This window comes from Homalodisca vitripennis, chromosome 2 (genome assembly GCF_021130785.1).
Source record: "Homalodisca vitripennis isolate AUS2020 chromosome 2, UT_GWSS_2.1, whole genome shotgun sequence".
Classification (NCBI taxonomy): domain Eukaryota; kingdom Metazoa; phylum Arthropoda; class Insecta; order Hemiptera; family Cicadellidae; genus Homalodisca; species Homalodisca vitripennis.
In genome coordinates, this window is record NC_060208.1 from 68,068,966 (window position 1) to 68,085,691 (window position 16,726).

General features: G+C 33.2%; 1 protein-coding gene across 1 annotated transcript; it reads left to right on the forward strand.

The window, feature by feature from the left end:
• The first annotated feature begins 423 nt into the window (after positions 1-423).
• On the forward strand, positions 424-16,390 carry LOC124354093. Its single transcript, XM_046804299.1, has 5 exons — positions 424-647; positions 4,032-4,104; positions 12,257-12,347; positions 15,436-15,564; positions 16,162-16,390. The coding sequence occupies exons 1-5, from the start codon at positions 559-561 to the stop codon at positions 16,320-16,322; spliced, it is 543 nt and encodes a 180-aa protein (XP_046660255.1). The 5' UTR covers positions 424-558; the 3' UTR covers positions 16,323-16,390.
• Positions 16,391-16,726: the final 336 nt, after the last annotated feature.

Consider the following 16,726-nt stretch of genomic DNA (forward strand, 5'->3'; position numbering starts at 1 on the left):
TATTACAGATGTACAATTTACTAATTAAATAATTATGTTTTTTGTTTTATCTAGTACTATAAAATAGCATTGTAAAATAAAATGTTATGATTGTAATTATTGGTTACAATAAAACATACTGTCAATACATATAATATTGTATCTTATAGCACTACAAAAAACTAACTTGGAAGTTTTTTATTGATATACAACACTTTGTTGAATACTTTAATTTTTATCTGTACTATGGTTAAAATACTGAACTAATTTATCAACATAGTGGTCAGTACTAACTCACCATTGAATTTCATGCTTTATACAAATTCAACAGTAAAGGTTGTTCAGTGGCCTTTTATCATAATTTAATTCATTAAAATCAAAGATGACAAAGTTTTTGGTATTAATATTTGATTGATAAGATATTGACTAGATTCTAGTCAATGGCCAGTAGGAGGATTGATATATTTCAATTTGATGTTTGTTTCCTAGGTTTCTAGTAACCAACACATTTAAATTATCAGTAAATCTATACACAATTTCACCTCTTAATTATTTATGTAACATAATGAATTAGAGATCATGCATTACGAAGAAAAGGAGAGAGACACGTTTCCTTCTACTTATGCTAAAACTTACATTTGGCATAAGTCACAACCAGAACTTTATATGTAAGTGTTCTATAAATGTACCAATTCTAATGTTAAACATTTTTAGTGGAGTAGAATACAAGCTATTATGAAAGAATGCATTAGTAATTTAATTCTTGTATGAATTTACTCTTTATTAGAAAGAAATATACAAAGAAAAGTTATGGTCATGGTGTTTAATATTATAAACACACATGCATCAGTTTAAAAACAAAAAAGTTGATTAAAATGTATTTTTATTTTATAATTAAATCTATTATTTGACTGTATTCTCAAATACTACTATATTATAGAGCAACACAGATTTGTAATATTATGCATTAAAACATATTTATTCACCAGATAAATAATGATTTTTTGTAATTTTGCCATGTTTTATTTAAAACTACAACATAAAAACAATATACTTGTTTTTAAGTTGTTAAAAGAATTTTAGGCATGGGTCAAACAATGAGTACAATTCAATGAGTTATATAATGTTCAGTTCAAAATCACTTAATACGCCAAAATCTGTTTTGTTTCCGAATTTGAATAACTAGTAATCATGCAAACTTTGTTCGTGTAAAAGTTAAACATATTTTTATAGATAGCTTTGTATTATCTTGCTATTAAAACAGTAAGCCATTACAATACAAGTGAATTTTGAAAGTGTCGTGTATCAGGTATTTAAGATTTTTTTATTAAATTGGAGGTATTTTTACATATCAGTGAGGTATTTGTACTGGCGACGTAGATTTTCCATTTTTAGTTTTAGCTTCTAACATTGAACTATGTATGTTAGGTAATGAATACAAAATCAACAACTTCAGGTATGATTTAAGAACTGGGTTGAACTATCATTAAACATTTTAGAAAGCATATTTAAGAGCATACTTTACTGGAGCATACTGGATACAAAAAATACTGGTAATACAAAAAAGAGCATACTGGAGAGTAGAAACTTGATTCGTAAGTCTGATAATATAACATCAAGAGTTCAGTAGTAAATTTGTGACACATCAGATTGCATTGCATATATTTTCTATATACAATGTATATTTATAAAGTACTAGCAGTTACTCACAGTTTGACACACAATTTTCAATAGCTTTATTAGTGAAAGCATTTATGACAGCCCCAAAAGTTTTTTAAACATAAGTAGACCTATTATTTCAGTACCCATGGTTGAGAGATTCAAAACGTGAATAAAATGTGGACTCGTTATTTTAGATTTTGTTGTATTAATAAATAAATACACATAAGTCTCGAAAACCTAATTTGGTCAAAAAGTGTCAACTTCCATCTATTTAGATTAATTTTCTATCTAAGGTATTTCAAGTGGCATAATTGAGTTTGACTTGTGCCCCATCAAGAATATATACAGGTACCAACAAAAACCAACTTCAATTAAAAAGCGTCTACTTTTAGTTCTTTTAATTTACTTTATGTCTAAGACTTTTCAAGTGCCATAGTTTACTTTTTTTCTCCTGATGAAGAAAGTATATAAATTACACAAGAAAAGTCACTGTGGTGCACAGGAGTCAGATACAACCGATTCAATTTACTTCCACACTAATTTATTTACGGTTCCACAGTTGAGTTTGTTGTTGCACTGACCTAGATGATATACGCAGAGTAGTAATTTTTCTCACAACATGCGCTGGTATTGAAATGTAATAAAATTTGGAAACATGCCTGTTATAATTATTGTTACAGGTTTTGTTTTTGATGTTCCACAACTTGTATTCAAATTCAAATATTTCATTGTCGTATTATTTACATAAACGTTGACAAAGTCGTAATGCTGCTCATTAGCCAAGTTAACATACTTCTAACTAATTAACTGAATTATTCCTAATGTAGATTAAATGACTAAATAAATAAATCAATGTTACATATAAAAATATCACAAAATGGAGTTAAAACAAATCCATAGTTTTACAACAAATAACTGCAACATTATGAATGAAAAGTAGCTGCATGATTCTATCAACGTCTGAAAATAACAAACCATTCATCTTAAATGCCTAACATGGTTTATTCAAACTATAAAATGTGTTAACGTGATAACAAATAAATAAATAATAAGATAATTGGTATATTAAATTTGAACAGATAATATTCTGAAATATTAAGAATTGCACAAAAATTTGTAGTAGTAAATGCAATAATATGAGATTCCACACACAAATGGACTAATGAGAAATGAGAATACTTTAAATGTAATATTTTTAATTCTGAAAATGTCTTCAATGTTATAAAATGTAGTACAAAGAAAATATCTATACCATATTCTATGATATTTGATCAAATATTTCAATAGCATTTGAACTATTTTAGGCCACTATGAAGGAATACTAAAGTCCGAATTGGTCTTAGTGAGAGCACTTACGATGTAAAATGCTAATTTTTAAAGTAAGAATATTTGAGATGCATATTATTTTAATGTTCATGCAAAATTTCTACACAGTTGTACACATAGCTTTTGCATGACATAAGCACAAACATAAAAACTAATACATATATAATAACTACGATTAAGTTAAATACCTAGAAAGGACACTGCATGCTTCCCAGGCCAACCTGGCTTCCTTCCACATACATTCAGTTTCCATTCTAGGATAATAACAAAATACGTAATCCTGATGAACTAAACTATATTTCTCTGCTTTTTGATCTTTGTTATGTTAACATATGTTCTCTCAGTCTAAACATTTTTAATTGTTATGTACCTTACATAATCAATAACGTATCCCTCATCAGTTCGAAATTTGTCCCCCTAGATGGTTTCCTCTGTCTGAAAAATATTGCACTTAGTTTTTTTTTGCATTGTTTTGTGAATTTATTTGCAGTGGTCACGGACTTGCTTGTTTCCCAATTCTCAGTCACAGAAGGCATAGTTTGTTAATGTTAATGCTCGGTCCCTGTGTTATTCTTTCAGCCACTGTCAGTATTCCGTAGCCTTTATGTCAAAGCAATCCAATTTTGAGTAACTTATCATGTACATATTCACATTTTTTCACTAAATTGAACTTTTTAGCAATGTTAAAATAATATCCAGAATACACGTAATGATTTCAAATCATCACTAGTTTCAACTATAGAAAAAACATTTACTATTATTGTTATAGCTGTTTGCAGTACACCAGTAATTTTCAAAACGCTTGGAATTTCCTATTTTCACAGAAGCTCCCGAATCTGTATATATTTCCAACTGTTCCATTTTTTTTTAGTCCGAAAAAATAGCCAAAGTAGTCCAGTTGTTCTAAAGCCAAAGAACTACTTTGTATTTTTATTTATAGACATTTCAATTTTAAATTAAGTTTCACTATTTCTGTCTGTAGTCTCTAATTCTTAGTTACATTTACTCTTATATACCATACACTTAATTATTATTAATATTTCTGTTTTATATTCTGTATTTAGATCTGCAGGTTTTGATGCCTTTGCCTTGACTAAAGATGAAAAGAAAGCTTTCATTGATCTTAATGCTGTAAAGGTAAGTAGTAGATAACATTTGTATCATTTAACAAAATATTCATTCATTGAATAATAGTTCTCGGGAAAAGTAATAAATTATTGCTATTGGTGAAGAGTTGTATTAATGTGATTTCTCTAAAGTAAACTTGTTATCCAACTGACAAAAGTAATATGAGTTATTACTATTGCAGTTTTTGAATAGATAATGAAAGTGTTATATTTATGTTAGAAACAAAATATATACCAAATTAACTGACGTTTTGGAAATTATTGAAAAGAAAGGTAATGATTTTAAAATAAAAATACTTGTTTAGCAGACTTTTGGAGTTCCCTTAGTGGGAGTACAAAATTTGTATTGAGATAAATCACTTCAAACAGTAACGGATTGTTCTGAACCAAATCAGAGTTTTAATGTCATTTCATAATCTGAAACTGAGCATTTGCATTATAGACTTGAGTTTTGGTACTCATGGTAGTCCAGGAGCCAACAGGGGTCAACAACATCGGGAGAAAGGGGCCATGAGAAAGAGAAGGGGTAGTTTAACAAAATATATAAAGTAACCTTATTTGTAGAGAATAATTATTTTTAAATCATATTTGTACACTGAATTTTTACAACAATACAAACAAAAAGGCAGTGTGAAGGGGAAGCAAGATATGGAAGGGTGAGGACTTTTAGTCTAATACTTGTCTACATAGTAGTAGATGATTGGAGAAAAATTTGCTTTTAATATTTTTTCCTTCTAAAAACCACACATTGATTTGACGGCACATGCACTTTTCACAATAGTAGGAAAGATCATATATTGAATTTAATTGTTTAAAAGATTAGTCACATGAATAAAAAAAACAAAATTCATAATTTTTAAACTTATTGCATTACTAGCGTTTCTGAAACCTTACACTTTTAAACTTGTAAAAATGTTCCTATTTATTGTTCTTAATTAATTTTAAGTTTTTTATGTGGATGCAGTATTCAGTATTTAGTCCTTTTTAAATTGAGTAGCTTAAAGTGGCTGAGCCATGGCTGGTAGATTATTGATCAAACGGTGGCGGGTATCATAGCTCACAAATATCCCCATCGTACAGGCTGGATATCTAACAGTTTTCACACAACTTATTATAATTATTGACGAACTTAATTACACAAGCACGGTCTTACGCTCATGGGAAAGGACATAATTGATACACTATTTGAATTTATACTAAAAAAGCACTTAGTGCAACAAAAACAATATAAAAATAAATTATGTATGTTCTAATAAAACGTTTTATAACTACAAAATACTAATGACTTAACTAATACATGGTTGTAGGTTGACTTTCATGTTAAAATAATATACTTAATTGCTAGTTTAAGCTAAATGTAATGTATTCTGCCACTAATTGTTTACTAATTCACTATATTATTTTCTAAAGTAAAATAATACAATTGGTATTTATATAACTTTGTGTAAAGTTTATAGTTTTCTATCAATCTCGATCGAATAACTATAATTTATAGCCTGCTAATATTTATGTGATTATCATAATTTTACTACGGAAACATTTAGTACAAAGACACAGTTGATCTATTTGATTCGCTTCTGGGAGTGTTAACCCCTTAACAAGAATCAGTAGTATATGGCAATATAACAGTCCTTGTTTTTTATATTTTAATACGTATAGGCTATTATCACACCTAAAATTAATTATTAATATGTATATTTTTACGGTAATAAGTTTACTTTTAAATGCTCTAGAAACATTGACAGGACTATTTCTTTTGGATTCGTTTCCAGTAAGACATGAAGATATTTCTGGCTAGTCCAGGTTACAGTCTATTGTCAAATAATTATTTGGCTTCAGTGGCGCATCCTCTCTGGGGTTGTCCGAAAAAAACAGGGAATTAGGGGTATGGAAAACCTTCTAGATCAATATTGGGGTTCCGGGGGCCTCCCCTGGAAAATTTTTAATTATTACTTTCCAACATCGTTATTTTATAGTACTTCTGAACTAATAAAAGGAGGGAACGGATCAGGTCGGAGTGTATAAAGTTTAGAGTAAAATCACTCTACCTTCAATCATCAGGAAGCTTTTACAGGAATATTAAAAAATTCTGCAACAAATACAATTTATATGAAGTATATTTAATGAAAACAAAATGTAAGCATAAAATTAACAAAATATTCAATAACATAGTTAAGATCAAATTACAAATAAAGAACAAAGCTTGATGTCTACTCTTGGATCAAAGAGTATAGATATCCGAGTTTGAAAGTTATAATCACAAACTAGCTGCAATAACAGGTATACTAAAATTTAGCTTGTTGTTTCTGCATTTCTACATGTAAAACTGTTTACTAACAATAACTTTAAGTTTTTATATAGAGTACAATATAAGTTTTTTATCTTTCAACAAAACTGTAACTTTTAATATTCATAAATAAAAACTTGTGATCTTATTAAGACCAAATGTTTATACTAGATAGATACAAGTGTGTGATTGGATTTGTAATTTTAGACAAGAATGAAAATAAAGTTGTTATTAAATGACATACCAACTTTTATTCTTGACCGATTGGTTCACAAAATTCGGTATTGGGTCACTTTATGGAGATCTTAGTCATTATATTGAGCGTGTAATTTTGTAAACCACCATTTAAAATGTTTAAATTTTAACACAGGTTGAATTGAGCAGGTTTTTTAAAAATATACCATAACCGGAAACTGCTCGTTTTAACGCGCAAATCGACAACCTGCCCGTAGCGGTGTTTCCTCCGAATGACAACAAACTAACACAATAAAGAACTGCTCAGAGTTCGGCAACTTACTCACTTCTGTGACAACAGATCAAGTCCTGACTACTGCAGAAGATCATTTGTAGCGTGTACTCGTCTGTCTTCAAACCGAAAGTATCCGATACAGGTTACTGTTACAAGTACTTTTACGATACAGATACTTTACACGTTTACCGCTGATCCTGGTACAAATTACTCGGAATCGTTTGGCAATAACATTCACTGGAACAGGTGACTGTACCACTTTAGGAGTACTCTGTAACGTATGATTCTAAATCAGTATGAGTACATTTTTTCTCGTTACAGAAAGTACTGAGTACACGAGTGAGAAGCCACGAGAACTAACTTCACTTTCATAGCTGCTGTGTGACAGCAACAAAATTGAATTATTATTTGTGCAGTGCCATGTATTTCGTAAATAAAACTAGTTATAACATTTGGATCCTTATATTTTATAATGATTGATTTCAAAGTTCTAACATCAATGTTACTTTTAGTAGAAAATAGACTATTAAGCGATAGATTATTTAGAAATAAAATGCTCTTGTGGGGGGACAGGTCCCATTCACTCCCCTCCTTCGCGGTGAGCCCTAGTTTGGCTTTCCAAACTTTTTGACGATTGCCATGACATGTTTATATTTTTAAATCATGTCCAGTGCGCTACCACCAAATGAAGATCGCTGCTTCACAACAATGTTACCTGACGTAATGCTATTAGGTAGAGCTCTATTCATCAAAAAAGTCCTGAAGGCCTTTACAACGCTTGACACGCTGTTCTGTCTGATTTCGTCTTTGTTCCTTACGATGCCCTGATGGTTTCGTACGTAGTGTAATCACTCACGTTCGATTCAGATATGTTTGTCTACGATTAATAAACTTCTAGAACAGTTTTATTAACGATAATAATGTGTCAGAAACATTCCCCAATCGCTGATCTATACCACGCAAATTGTAACATTGTAACAACAATATTATGCATTGTAACATTGAAGGCCAGTCTCATTTCCTGAACTGCCTGAATGTTCAATGTTTGGTCGAAAAGAAGAGAGGGGCACTGGCTTATCCTCTGGTAATCCGTGGTGCACCCAACCGTTAAATCTGGTTCTGGATCTACTTGTTTCTGAGATATCGTCTGTATGTACAGACATAAATGGAATTAGTGATAATAGTGAACAACAGAAAAGTCTTCTCAAAAAAGTTTCAAATAAAACTTGAATAGTGAGCGAACATGCCTTGACAACAACGCAGTGATTATCATGAAGCGTGTTTACTTGAGCAAAAGTTGAAGTAAATCTGGATCTAACTGAATGATCTTTTGAAATGACAGCCAAAGAGATGAATCGAATCCTGAGCAAAGGTTCAGGGTCAAATTATATTTATTTGCTTGGAGTATTTCAAGAAATTTCTTCAAATTAGCATCGTGATCTGATCTGTCTAGTTTTCCCCAATCATCCATCACATCACCAAGATATACTACAGTACACTTTAAACCTTGTTCACGGATTATTGAGCCCAGTAGCGTAGCCAGAAATTTCGTTCGGGGGGGGGGGTCCGAAACTGGAAGATCCGGGGGACGTTTGTGTGTTATTTGCCAATGAGTTCACTGGTAAAAGGTAAATACCAAAAATATGGAGCTTTAGTAACTACGCCTTATAGAAAGTGGAAAGATGTAATAGGCAAATTCAACTCTCACAGCAACTCTAGTACCACAAATTTTCTTGTATAGCTACAGAAACTTTACGAAGTTCGATTCTGGCCGAGTATAAGGCTCCAAAGTGACGTTGGATTCACTGGATAAGAAAGAAAAAGAACAAAACAGAGCTTCACTCAAGCATATAATTGACACAACTATATTTTGTGGAAAAAATGAAATACCCCTTCGGGGACATTGGGCCACTGACGGCCGAAACCCTTTAGAAAAGGAGGGCAATTTTCGAGCGTTGCTCGGGTACAGATCAAACTAACGGTCGGAAAATGTACCGGAAAAACTCTACTGATCAGAAGTTTGGCTACTTTGGATTTCACTGATTGAGGTATTTATGAATGAGTTATAATGACGATTTTTTTGTATCATTACACTGTAGAGGAGTATATAATTATCGGAAAAAAAATCACTTTCGGTCGGAAATAAAATACACCTGAAAAACTCTAATGATTATAACGTCAACTACTTCGGACTTCGGTTATAGAGGTAAACGTGGTTTTTTGATTGAGTTAGGACGACGATTTTTTGTTATCATTAAACTGTACTCGACTACCTATATAATTATCGACAAAAAATCACTTCCGGTCGGTAAATACCGAAGAAAAAGTCTCTACAGATTCAAGTTTTGACGATTTTGTATTTCACTGGTTGAGTGGTTGAGGTAAAAGTGGTATTTATAATTTTGTTAGGACATTGATTTTAGGTATTAATTCAACGCCGACGAATAAATATATAATTATTGAGAAAAAAAACAAAACGGAATATACTAAGGAAAATGTAGGCAAAGACAAATAACCTCAGTCAGTGAAATCCAAAGTAGTCGGAACTTCTTATCAGTAGAGCTTTTAAATTGTATTTTCCGACCGAAAGTGATCTTTTATATTTTTTTTCGATAATTATATACACGTCTACAGTTTAATGACACTAAAATAAACGTCGTGACTTAATTCTAAGCAGCCATTTTACGTCCCCAAGACGAATTTGAACGAAGTGGTCGCTAATTTAAACTGTCCAAGTCCAAGTCGGGTCGCTAGGATGGCCTCTGGGCGCTCCTCCTGGTCTGTGGGTAGTATCTGAGCAGTTGAGCTCAATGACTTGCCTGTCAACTGTACAATTTGCTCCTGCAGCAGTCTAGCAGTTGGTCGGTGTGCCACTGAGGGCCACAGCTTCACTGAAGAGCCGGGTGAGGGCGGTCAGCTGCGCAGCTATTTCAAGACGGCTTGTAGGCTGCGCTGGGCGGGGGCGGCTGGTTCTGATGCTGCATCTGCTGCTGGCGCCTCCGTTTGTCGCGGCAGAGTGGCTGGTGTATGTGGCCACTCTAGTTTCTGCCTGGGAGTCGCCCTGGGCCTCTGTGTGACCGGAAGGTCAGCCACAGATGCCGGCGGGCGAGGAAGTCGGTTGGCTGGGTTCTGGGGTTTCCTCCGGCGCTTCTTTTTCTGCGGCATGTCGTCCTCAGCTTCACTCTCCGACACGGAGTCCGCTGGTGACTCATCATTGAGCGGCTGGGCCGTTGATCGCCTCGCCGCTGGTTTGGTAGGCCGGGACTTGCGGCCTAATTGGACAGCTGCCGCTCTGACCTCCTTGTAGGCTGGACACCCACGATAGTTGGCGTTGTGATCGCCGCCACAATTGAAGCAGTGACCCTTCTCCGTCGAGACTTTGGGGCAGTTCATCTTCAGATGATTCCCCCCCCCCCAGCGGACACATTTTCTCGGCCTGCCGCAGTTGCCGGAGCCGTGGCCAAAACCTTGGCACCGGTAGCACTGCGGCGGGCCGACCGGCTTCTTGTAGACAGTGACTGAGACCCTGACATGGAGCAGGCTTGTCACGTTGTAGATTTGCCAAGCCCGCTTGGTGTCAGGATTCTCTCGCTCACTGTCCCTGGTCAGCGTGATCAGCCAGCTCCTGGTAGGTCCCCTGGCTGTCCGAAGTCGTGCAACCTCGTCGACGGCGAAGCCCTCGTCAGTTAAGACATCGAAGAGCTCCACATCATCGGTGTCGGGCAGTCCGCTGATCACAACCTTAAGCGATCTTTCACGCCCAAGGTTGTGAGTGTAGAAAGGCAGCTTCTTGGAACATAGGTACCGCTGAACTGCCCTGAAGTCCTCCACGGTGGTCACTTTCAAGCGATAGTGAGAACCGTGGAATGCTGTCGTCAGGCCGTCCCGCGCCAACTCCTGCAACTTTTTGGCGTGGGTAGGCCAGTCCGGAACACTGTCCAGGAACAGCAAGGGTATCCTGGGCGTAGAAACCGAAGCCGTAGGTTGGTCAGATGTCACAGTAGCAGTGGTGACGTTGTGGCCTTTAAAAAGGCCCTTTGCTGGAGCAGCGACCTTCTTAGGCGCCGAGCTGGCAGGTGGAGAGCTAGGCCTCTTAGCTGGCTTCCCGGCGCTTCCAAAGGCACGCTGTACCATCTTTTTGAAAATGTCACTCATGTTGTTCCAGTAGTTGTTTACACAACGAGCGCTGGAGGTCGAATGTTCGCCGTGTTACAATTTAGGTTGCTTTGCGACGTCACGTGACTGCGCTCTATAGCAATACCGTGATTACACTACACTATCCGAAAGGCCGAGCCCAAAAGTATCGTTTGATACTTTATGATTTAAACGAAAGGACAATTATATTTTTAACAACGGTCACTTTAATCAATTAAATCAATCAATTTAATGTTTGTAGACAAGAGTAAATGATAACTCTCCTTTTTTTCTCCTGCTCCATGCTTTATTTTTTAATACGTCTTAAAATTTCGGGGGGGATCCGGACCCCCTGGACCCCCCCCTTCGCTACGCCACTGATTGAGCCGACAGTCCTTTAAAAACTAAAAACAAGATTTGTAACCCCAAAAGGACTCCTCCGACACTATTAGAGCGGCCCACATGCCACAAAAGCTGTATAAGCACTTTCATTTCGCGTCATATACCGCACAACTTAAACGTTTCGGTGGCAAAAAAATACTGTAAGGTTTGATGTCATATCTTCTCAGACTAGTTATTATATTATCACAGATGGTTGGCTGAGGAGGGGATAGCGATACGACTATTATCAGTTACGGAGGGGCGGCGATACGGCGGTAATACGTTAGGGAGGGGGCGGCGATGTCGCGATGCCCGTTAATACATGGACATGAAAAATGAAACATGTAGCAAAGAACCTAAAGATATGTTCTTATTAGATTCAAGTAAACTACAGATATTAAACTTTAGTATTAAACGGTGATTGAACGTAAAGAACAAATCAAGGAACGGATGATAATAAATGTGACTATTACGAAAGACGGAATAGTAATACTATGCTAAATATTGTATCACAATGATTAACGTTTTAGGGCCCTCCTGAATTTAATACATGATTGCTCTAGGTTTTCGTGCTTAAGATGATTATACAATTCAAGAATAGCTCCTCATTCGTATCATGAAAGATTATGATTTTGATAATGTAGATTGCTATGCCTTAGCCAATCAGTTGTAAATGCACTGTAATATATGGTGAATATGCTGATTTTTTGTTAACGAAGAGTAATTCATTAATAATGGAGATAAAATGGATAATTAAGATTTTGCATCTGTATATGACCTGCATGATCTGTAGTTATTTTAAAATTTAATCCTGAAAATTCTGTTTTGAATTTGTTTCATCTTGCCTGAGCCTACATCATTATTATTAAACATCACCGTGTTTTAATCCAGGAACTGCCATGGGATGAACAACTTGAGATAATACGAAATCTTTATGCTCAGAGAATGAAAACTACATACTATGTTTACCATTGTGAAAACCGTGAGTATTCTATGATTTAGATTACAAATAAAAATTGCATTAGTATTTCAATTTTAAATAACAAATTTTTTGTCTAAAAGACAGTAAAAATCGCCTATGTTAGAGTATGTAAAAACATCGAAGCCCGATGAGAATGTCATTCACATAATTACTAATAGTGTGGTGTAGGCGAATTCTTCACTGTTAAATAACCCTGTGCGTCATTTATTATATTAGTCCTTAATATTGGCTTGTTAAATTTAAAACAAATGTTAAACATCTAAACGAATTAAAAGGAAAATAATCTAATGCTTTCAACATTATAAACTTTGACAATTGGAATGAGTAATGTGTTTGAAATTAAAATAATAGCCATTGTAGACTTCATATTTAGCTAATGTGTGAAAGGTTTGTGCTTGTTTAAAATTATATAAAAATTTAAAAGGTAAACTTTAAAATTAACAATATTACTTTTGTAATAAAGTTAAGCTTAGTATAGCAAGACTTAATAAAAAGTTTAATTGACGCTCTTTATAATCATTGTTTGCTATTACTTAATAATGTGGTATAATGATAAAATGTAATACTAATATTAAAGTTCATTAAAAAATATATTTAGTATAAGTTGAGATATAAGTATTTAACAAATCCTTGCCAACAAGCAATAATAAGTATCAGATGTTACAAATTGGGTAACATTTTTTAACTATATTCTCCTCAAATCTTTAATATTGAACCAAATATAATAATAAGACAATCTATATATATATATATATATATATATATATATATATATATATATATATATATATATATGTGTGTGTGTGTGTGTGTGTGTGTGTGTGTGTGTGTGTGTGTGTGTGTGTGTGTGTGTGTGTGTGTGTGTGTGTGTGTGTATAAATGAATTTTTGTGTGTTTGTCCTTTATGGAATCGTGAACTATTTGAACGATCATTATGAAAATTTGTATGTATATGTATTTTTCCACAGAGAAGGTTTATATGCTATGCCCATTGATGTAACTCGCCACCAAGTGACGCTGCAAAAGATAATAGAATTTAAAGCGCCTGCACATTATTAACTGCAATTACCTGACAGTTATGTAAATTAAATAACCAAATACTATTTGAAGGCGCCAAGTTATGATGGGAAATTTCTCTTTAAGATAAATTTCTGGCTGAACTTAAAGCTTGAGCGTTAGACTACTTTATAATAAAGTAAAGGTACGTGTACAATAGCTATAAATATACACTTTCTTGGTCGTGGCAACAAGGCAAACTCTACATCGGCGTTGGAAATCTAATTGACTCGTACCAGAAGTGCACATACACGGGCAAAGCTTACGTAGAGCGTGCGAAGCCGCGGGAATCAGCTATATAGTATTATATAAAAAGCTTTCAGTGCCATACAATTTACAGGTTACTTTGCAAAAAGTGCCAAGGTATATTCCCTATGCAGTATGTAAGAGCCAGGCCAAACTACTTTTTTACATTAAATGCTATAACTGTTAAATTTAAACTGAAGCACTCGAAAAAAAAAACATATTTCCTGATTTAATATATTTCTAACTAGTTCTGAAACTATTTTATTGTGCATGCATTAATAACATTTTTATATTAATAATAAATAATGACTAAATAATTAATTAATACAGTTTTTTGCTCCAATGAATGCATGGTAAAAAATTCCTTATATAATAGATGATGTTACCCATTTGTTAGTTCTCACCAATAGGTATTATGGTGTATAACTTAAACAAGTCACTGAACTATATTGAAAAATAAACTTTTTACACTCGTTTGTATAGAAAAAGTTAAGTTGCAATATTTTACGATTTTCTATAATTAATAAACTATATATATATATACGCATATTTAACTCAAAACTTATTTAATTAAAAAAATAATTATGCCTATCAAAAATAAGAATATTGACATTGAATAACACATGTTGAACATTTTACATTTAAAACTGATTTTTGCTAGTTTTGTTAATTTTGTAAAGTTTTACTTCACTCGACATTTCAAACAAATCATCACACACGTTCTTCTCTTGTAACAGTCACAGAGTTCTCACTGATTGGTGATCTGATTCGTTTCATTTTTTAAAAATAAAAAACACAATTATGGTAAGCTGCTTGTTAAAATTGAATTAAAAACTATTGAAAGAGTGAATCTTTACCTTAAAATAAACACAAATAACATGGAAATTAATTCAGAGGATTAAAATTATACATTAAAAAGTAATTTCTTTATATTTAAAACAAACTACCAAACATTTTTTCTTATTTAGGCAATTCCTAGTTTCACTTCGTATATTTTAGGTTTTGTTGAAAAAATAATAAGATTTTAAAGTTATTTTAAAATTAGACATTAAAACCCAAACTATATACGAGTCTGATTAGTCTTATAAGAGCAATAAATTAAAAATTGCATATTTTTATATTTCAAAAGCTTAATGTTGCACTACCTGCTATTACAATTTATAGTTTGTCTCTAGTAAGGATAATATATTATAATATATGTAATAGACAAGATATTTATCATATATCGGTATAATTTATATAGAATTGTATTCATGTTAACAGTATTGAACTTTAAAAATACCGTAATCTATTTGTCTTATGCACTTATAAATTAGCAGTTTGATGTATTTAATAAAGAGACAACAAAATAATAGTTAACGATTCAAAAACATTTCCAACATTAATCATAAGCTCTTTAACAAATCATTGTATGTATTTAAAATTTTCCACTTCAACACACCAATGTAATGTAAGATATAATGTAAAATCTTGTTTCCCTATCATATTTTCTATATAATATAAAACAAAAATACAATACATGCCCTTCACAAATTTAAATCAACAAAATATCTATTGTGTTTGAATAGTTTTTAACAGTTTTAATAAATTATTTGCTTTTAACAATGTATATTCTACTATAAGCTAGTCTAAAGTTTTTATGGCGTAACTGTACTACAAAGGTATATTACTTGTTAGGAATTATGAGATTATCATAAAAATATGCTACGTATTTTTAACTAAAGAATTTCTATAATTAATATTATAAGAAATAATTAATTTTCTTCATTTTGCGTAATGCTTTTAGTAAAAAACAAAGTGAGCAGTAAAGATGGCCAAGATTCCATGCACCAGGACACGCTCTTAGACGTTGCAGACAATATGTATAGCGAGAAAACTCGGAAAGTTCTTCAACCCCTGCCTACTGCTAGGAGAGGTAATTATTTTACTGTACAAATAAATAGGCCTAACTATTCATGAGATATAGATTATTACGTGTTGTGTTTAACTGTTATTTCTTTGGCATCTCTTGAAAAGTTAATAGTTATTGGGTCAACAAAACTACCATTGTTCTTCCATCCCCAAACTCTCTTCAAATTCACAAGGAAGCAATTTAATTAAACTGTTTCTACTTTGATGAACAATGGATCATCACCAGACGAAATATTAAGTTTGCAAGTATAATGATAAAGATAGAGTTTATTTGAAAGTTTGAAAAAACAAAATATGCTGACTATTAATTACGTAAAGAATTAGTCTGAGTATTTACAAGGAGATAGCCTCAATTTGCAAAAACAGTTCCCTGAAGATAACTTTCTAAAGATTGTTCTTGATCAAAGTTTTTGCCAGTCTTCTCCCAGAATAGAGTTAAAAATGGATCATATTAAAAGCAAACAAAAATAATACAATCAAGGTGAATACTTGAAGATGTCAACAATATACAGCACCCTGCCTATAACATAAAACATTAGAGAGGGATACAATCCTTCTCTTTTAATATATTGTTTATAATCACATTTCTTTTATTTTACAGTATTGGGCTATTGTAGGCCAGCTTACTACTACACAGGGCATTCCGAATATCAAGGGGAGTACGGCAAGTTAGGCTATGAGAGACTGCTGCCGTTCCGAGACTTCCGGCTCAAACAGCGGCTTCCCTTCTGTGACCAGTTTAAGTCTACTCGCAGACACTGATGTAACCATGCGTTGTTCGAGATAAATACAACATTGTATACGATTATTATATTGTACTTTTCCTTGTATTATTGTCAAAGTTATTTCTGCCCTCTACACACATCGTTCATCGCTGAGAGTCTGCTAACATTTGATATGCACAATACATTAAAACTCATAATGGGAGAATTCAATGTTTTGGATTGTTGCTTGACTGTCGGAAAAAGTGGTTATACCCCAGTCCATTGAAAAATGCTCACATTTACAAACTGCTTCCAAAATAGTTGTGATTCTCAAATTGGTTCTGTTTGACCGTGGCATACACACTGATGCTACAGTTCTCAGTCTTAATAATACTGTATGTATTTAAGATACACGGTGTTTAGAAAATGAAAACCAAAACTTGGACTAAAAATCAATGAACG

Coding starts and splice junctions, on each gene's coding strand:
- LOC124354093 (XM_046804299.1), top strand. CDS start 559: ATGCATTACGAAGAAAAGGAGAGAGACACGTTTCCTTCTACTTATGCT. Junction 648..4,031: donor TCACAACCAGAACTTTATAT/GTAAGTGTTCTA, acceptor TTCTGTATTTAG/ATCTGCAGGTTTTGATGCCT. Junction 4,105..12,256: donor TTGATCTTAATGCTGTAAAG/GTAAGTAGTAGA, acceptor GTTTTAATCCAG/GAACTGCCATGGGATGAACA.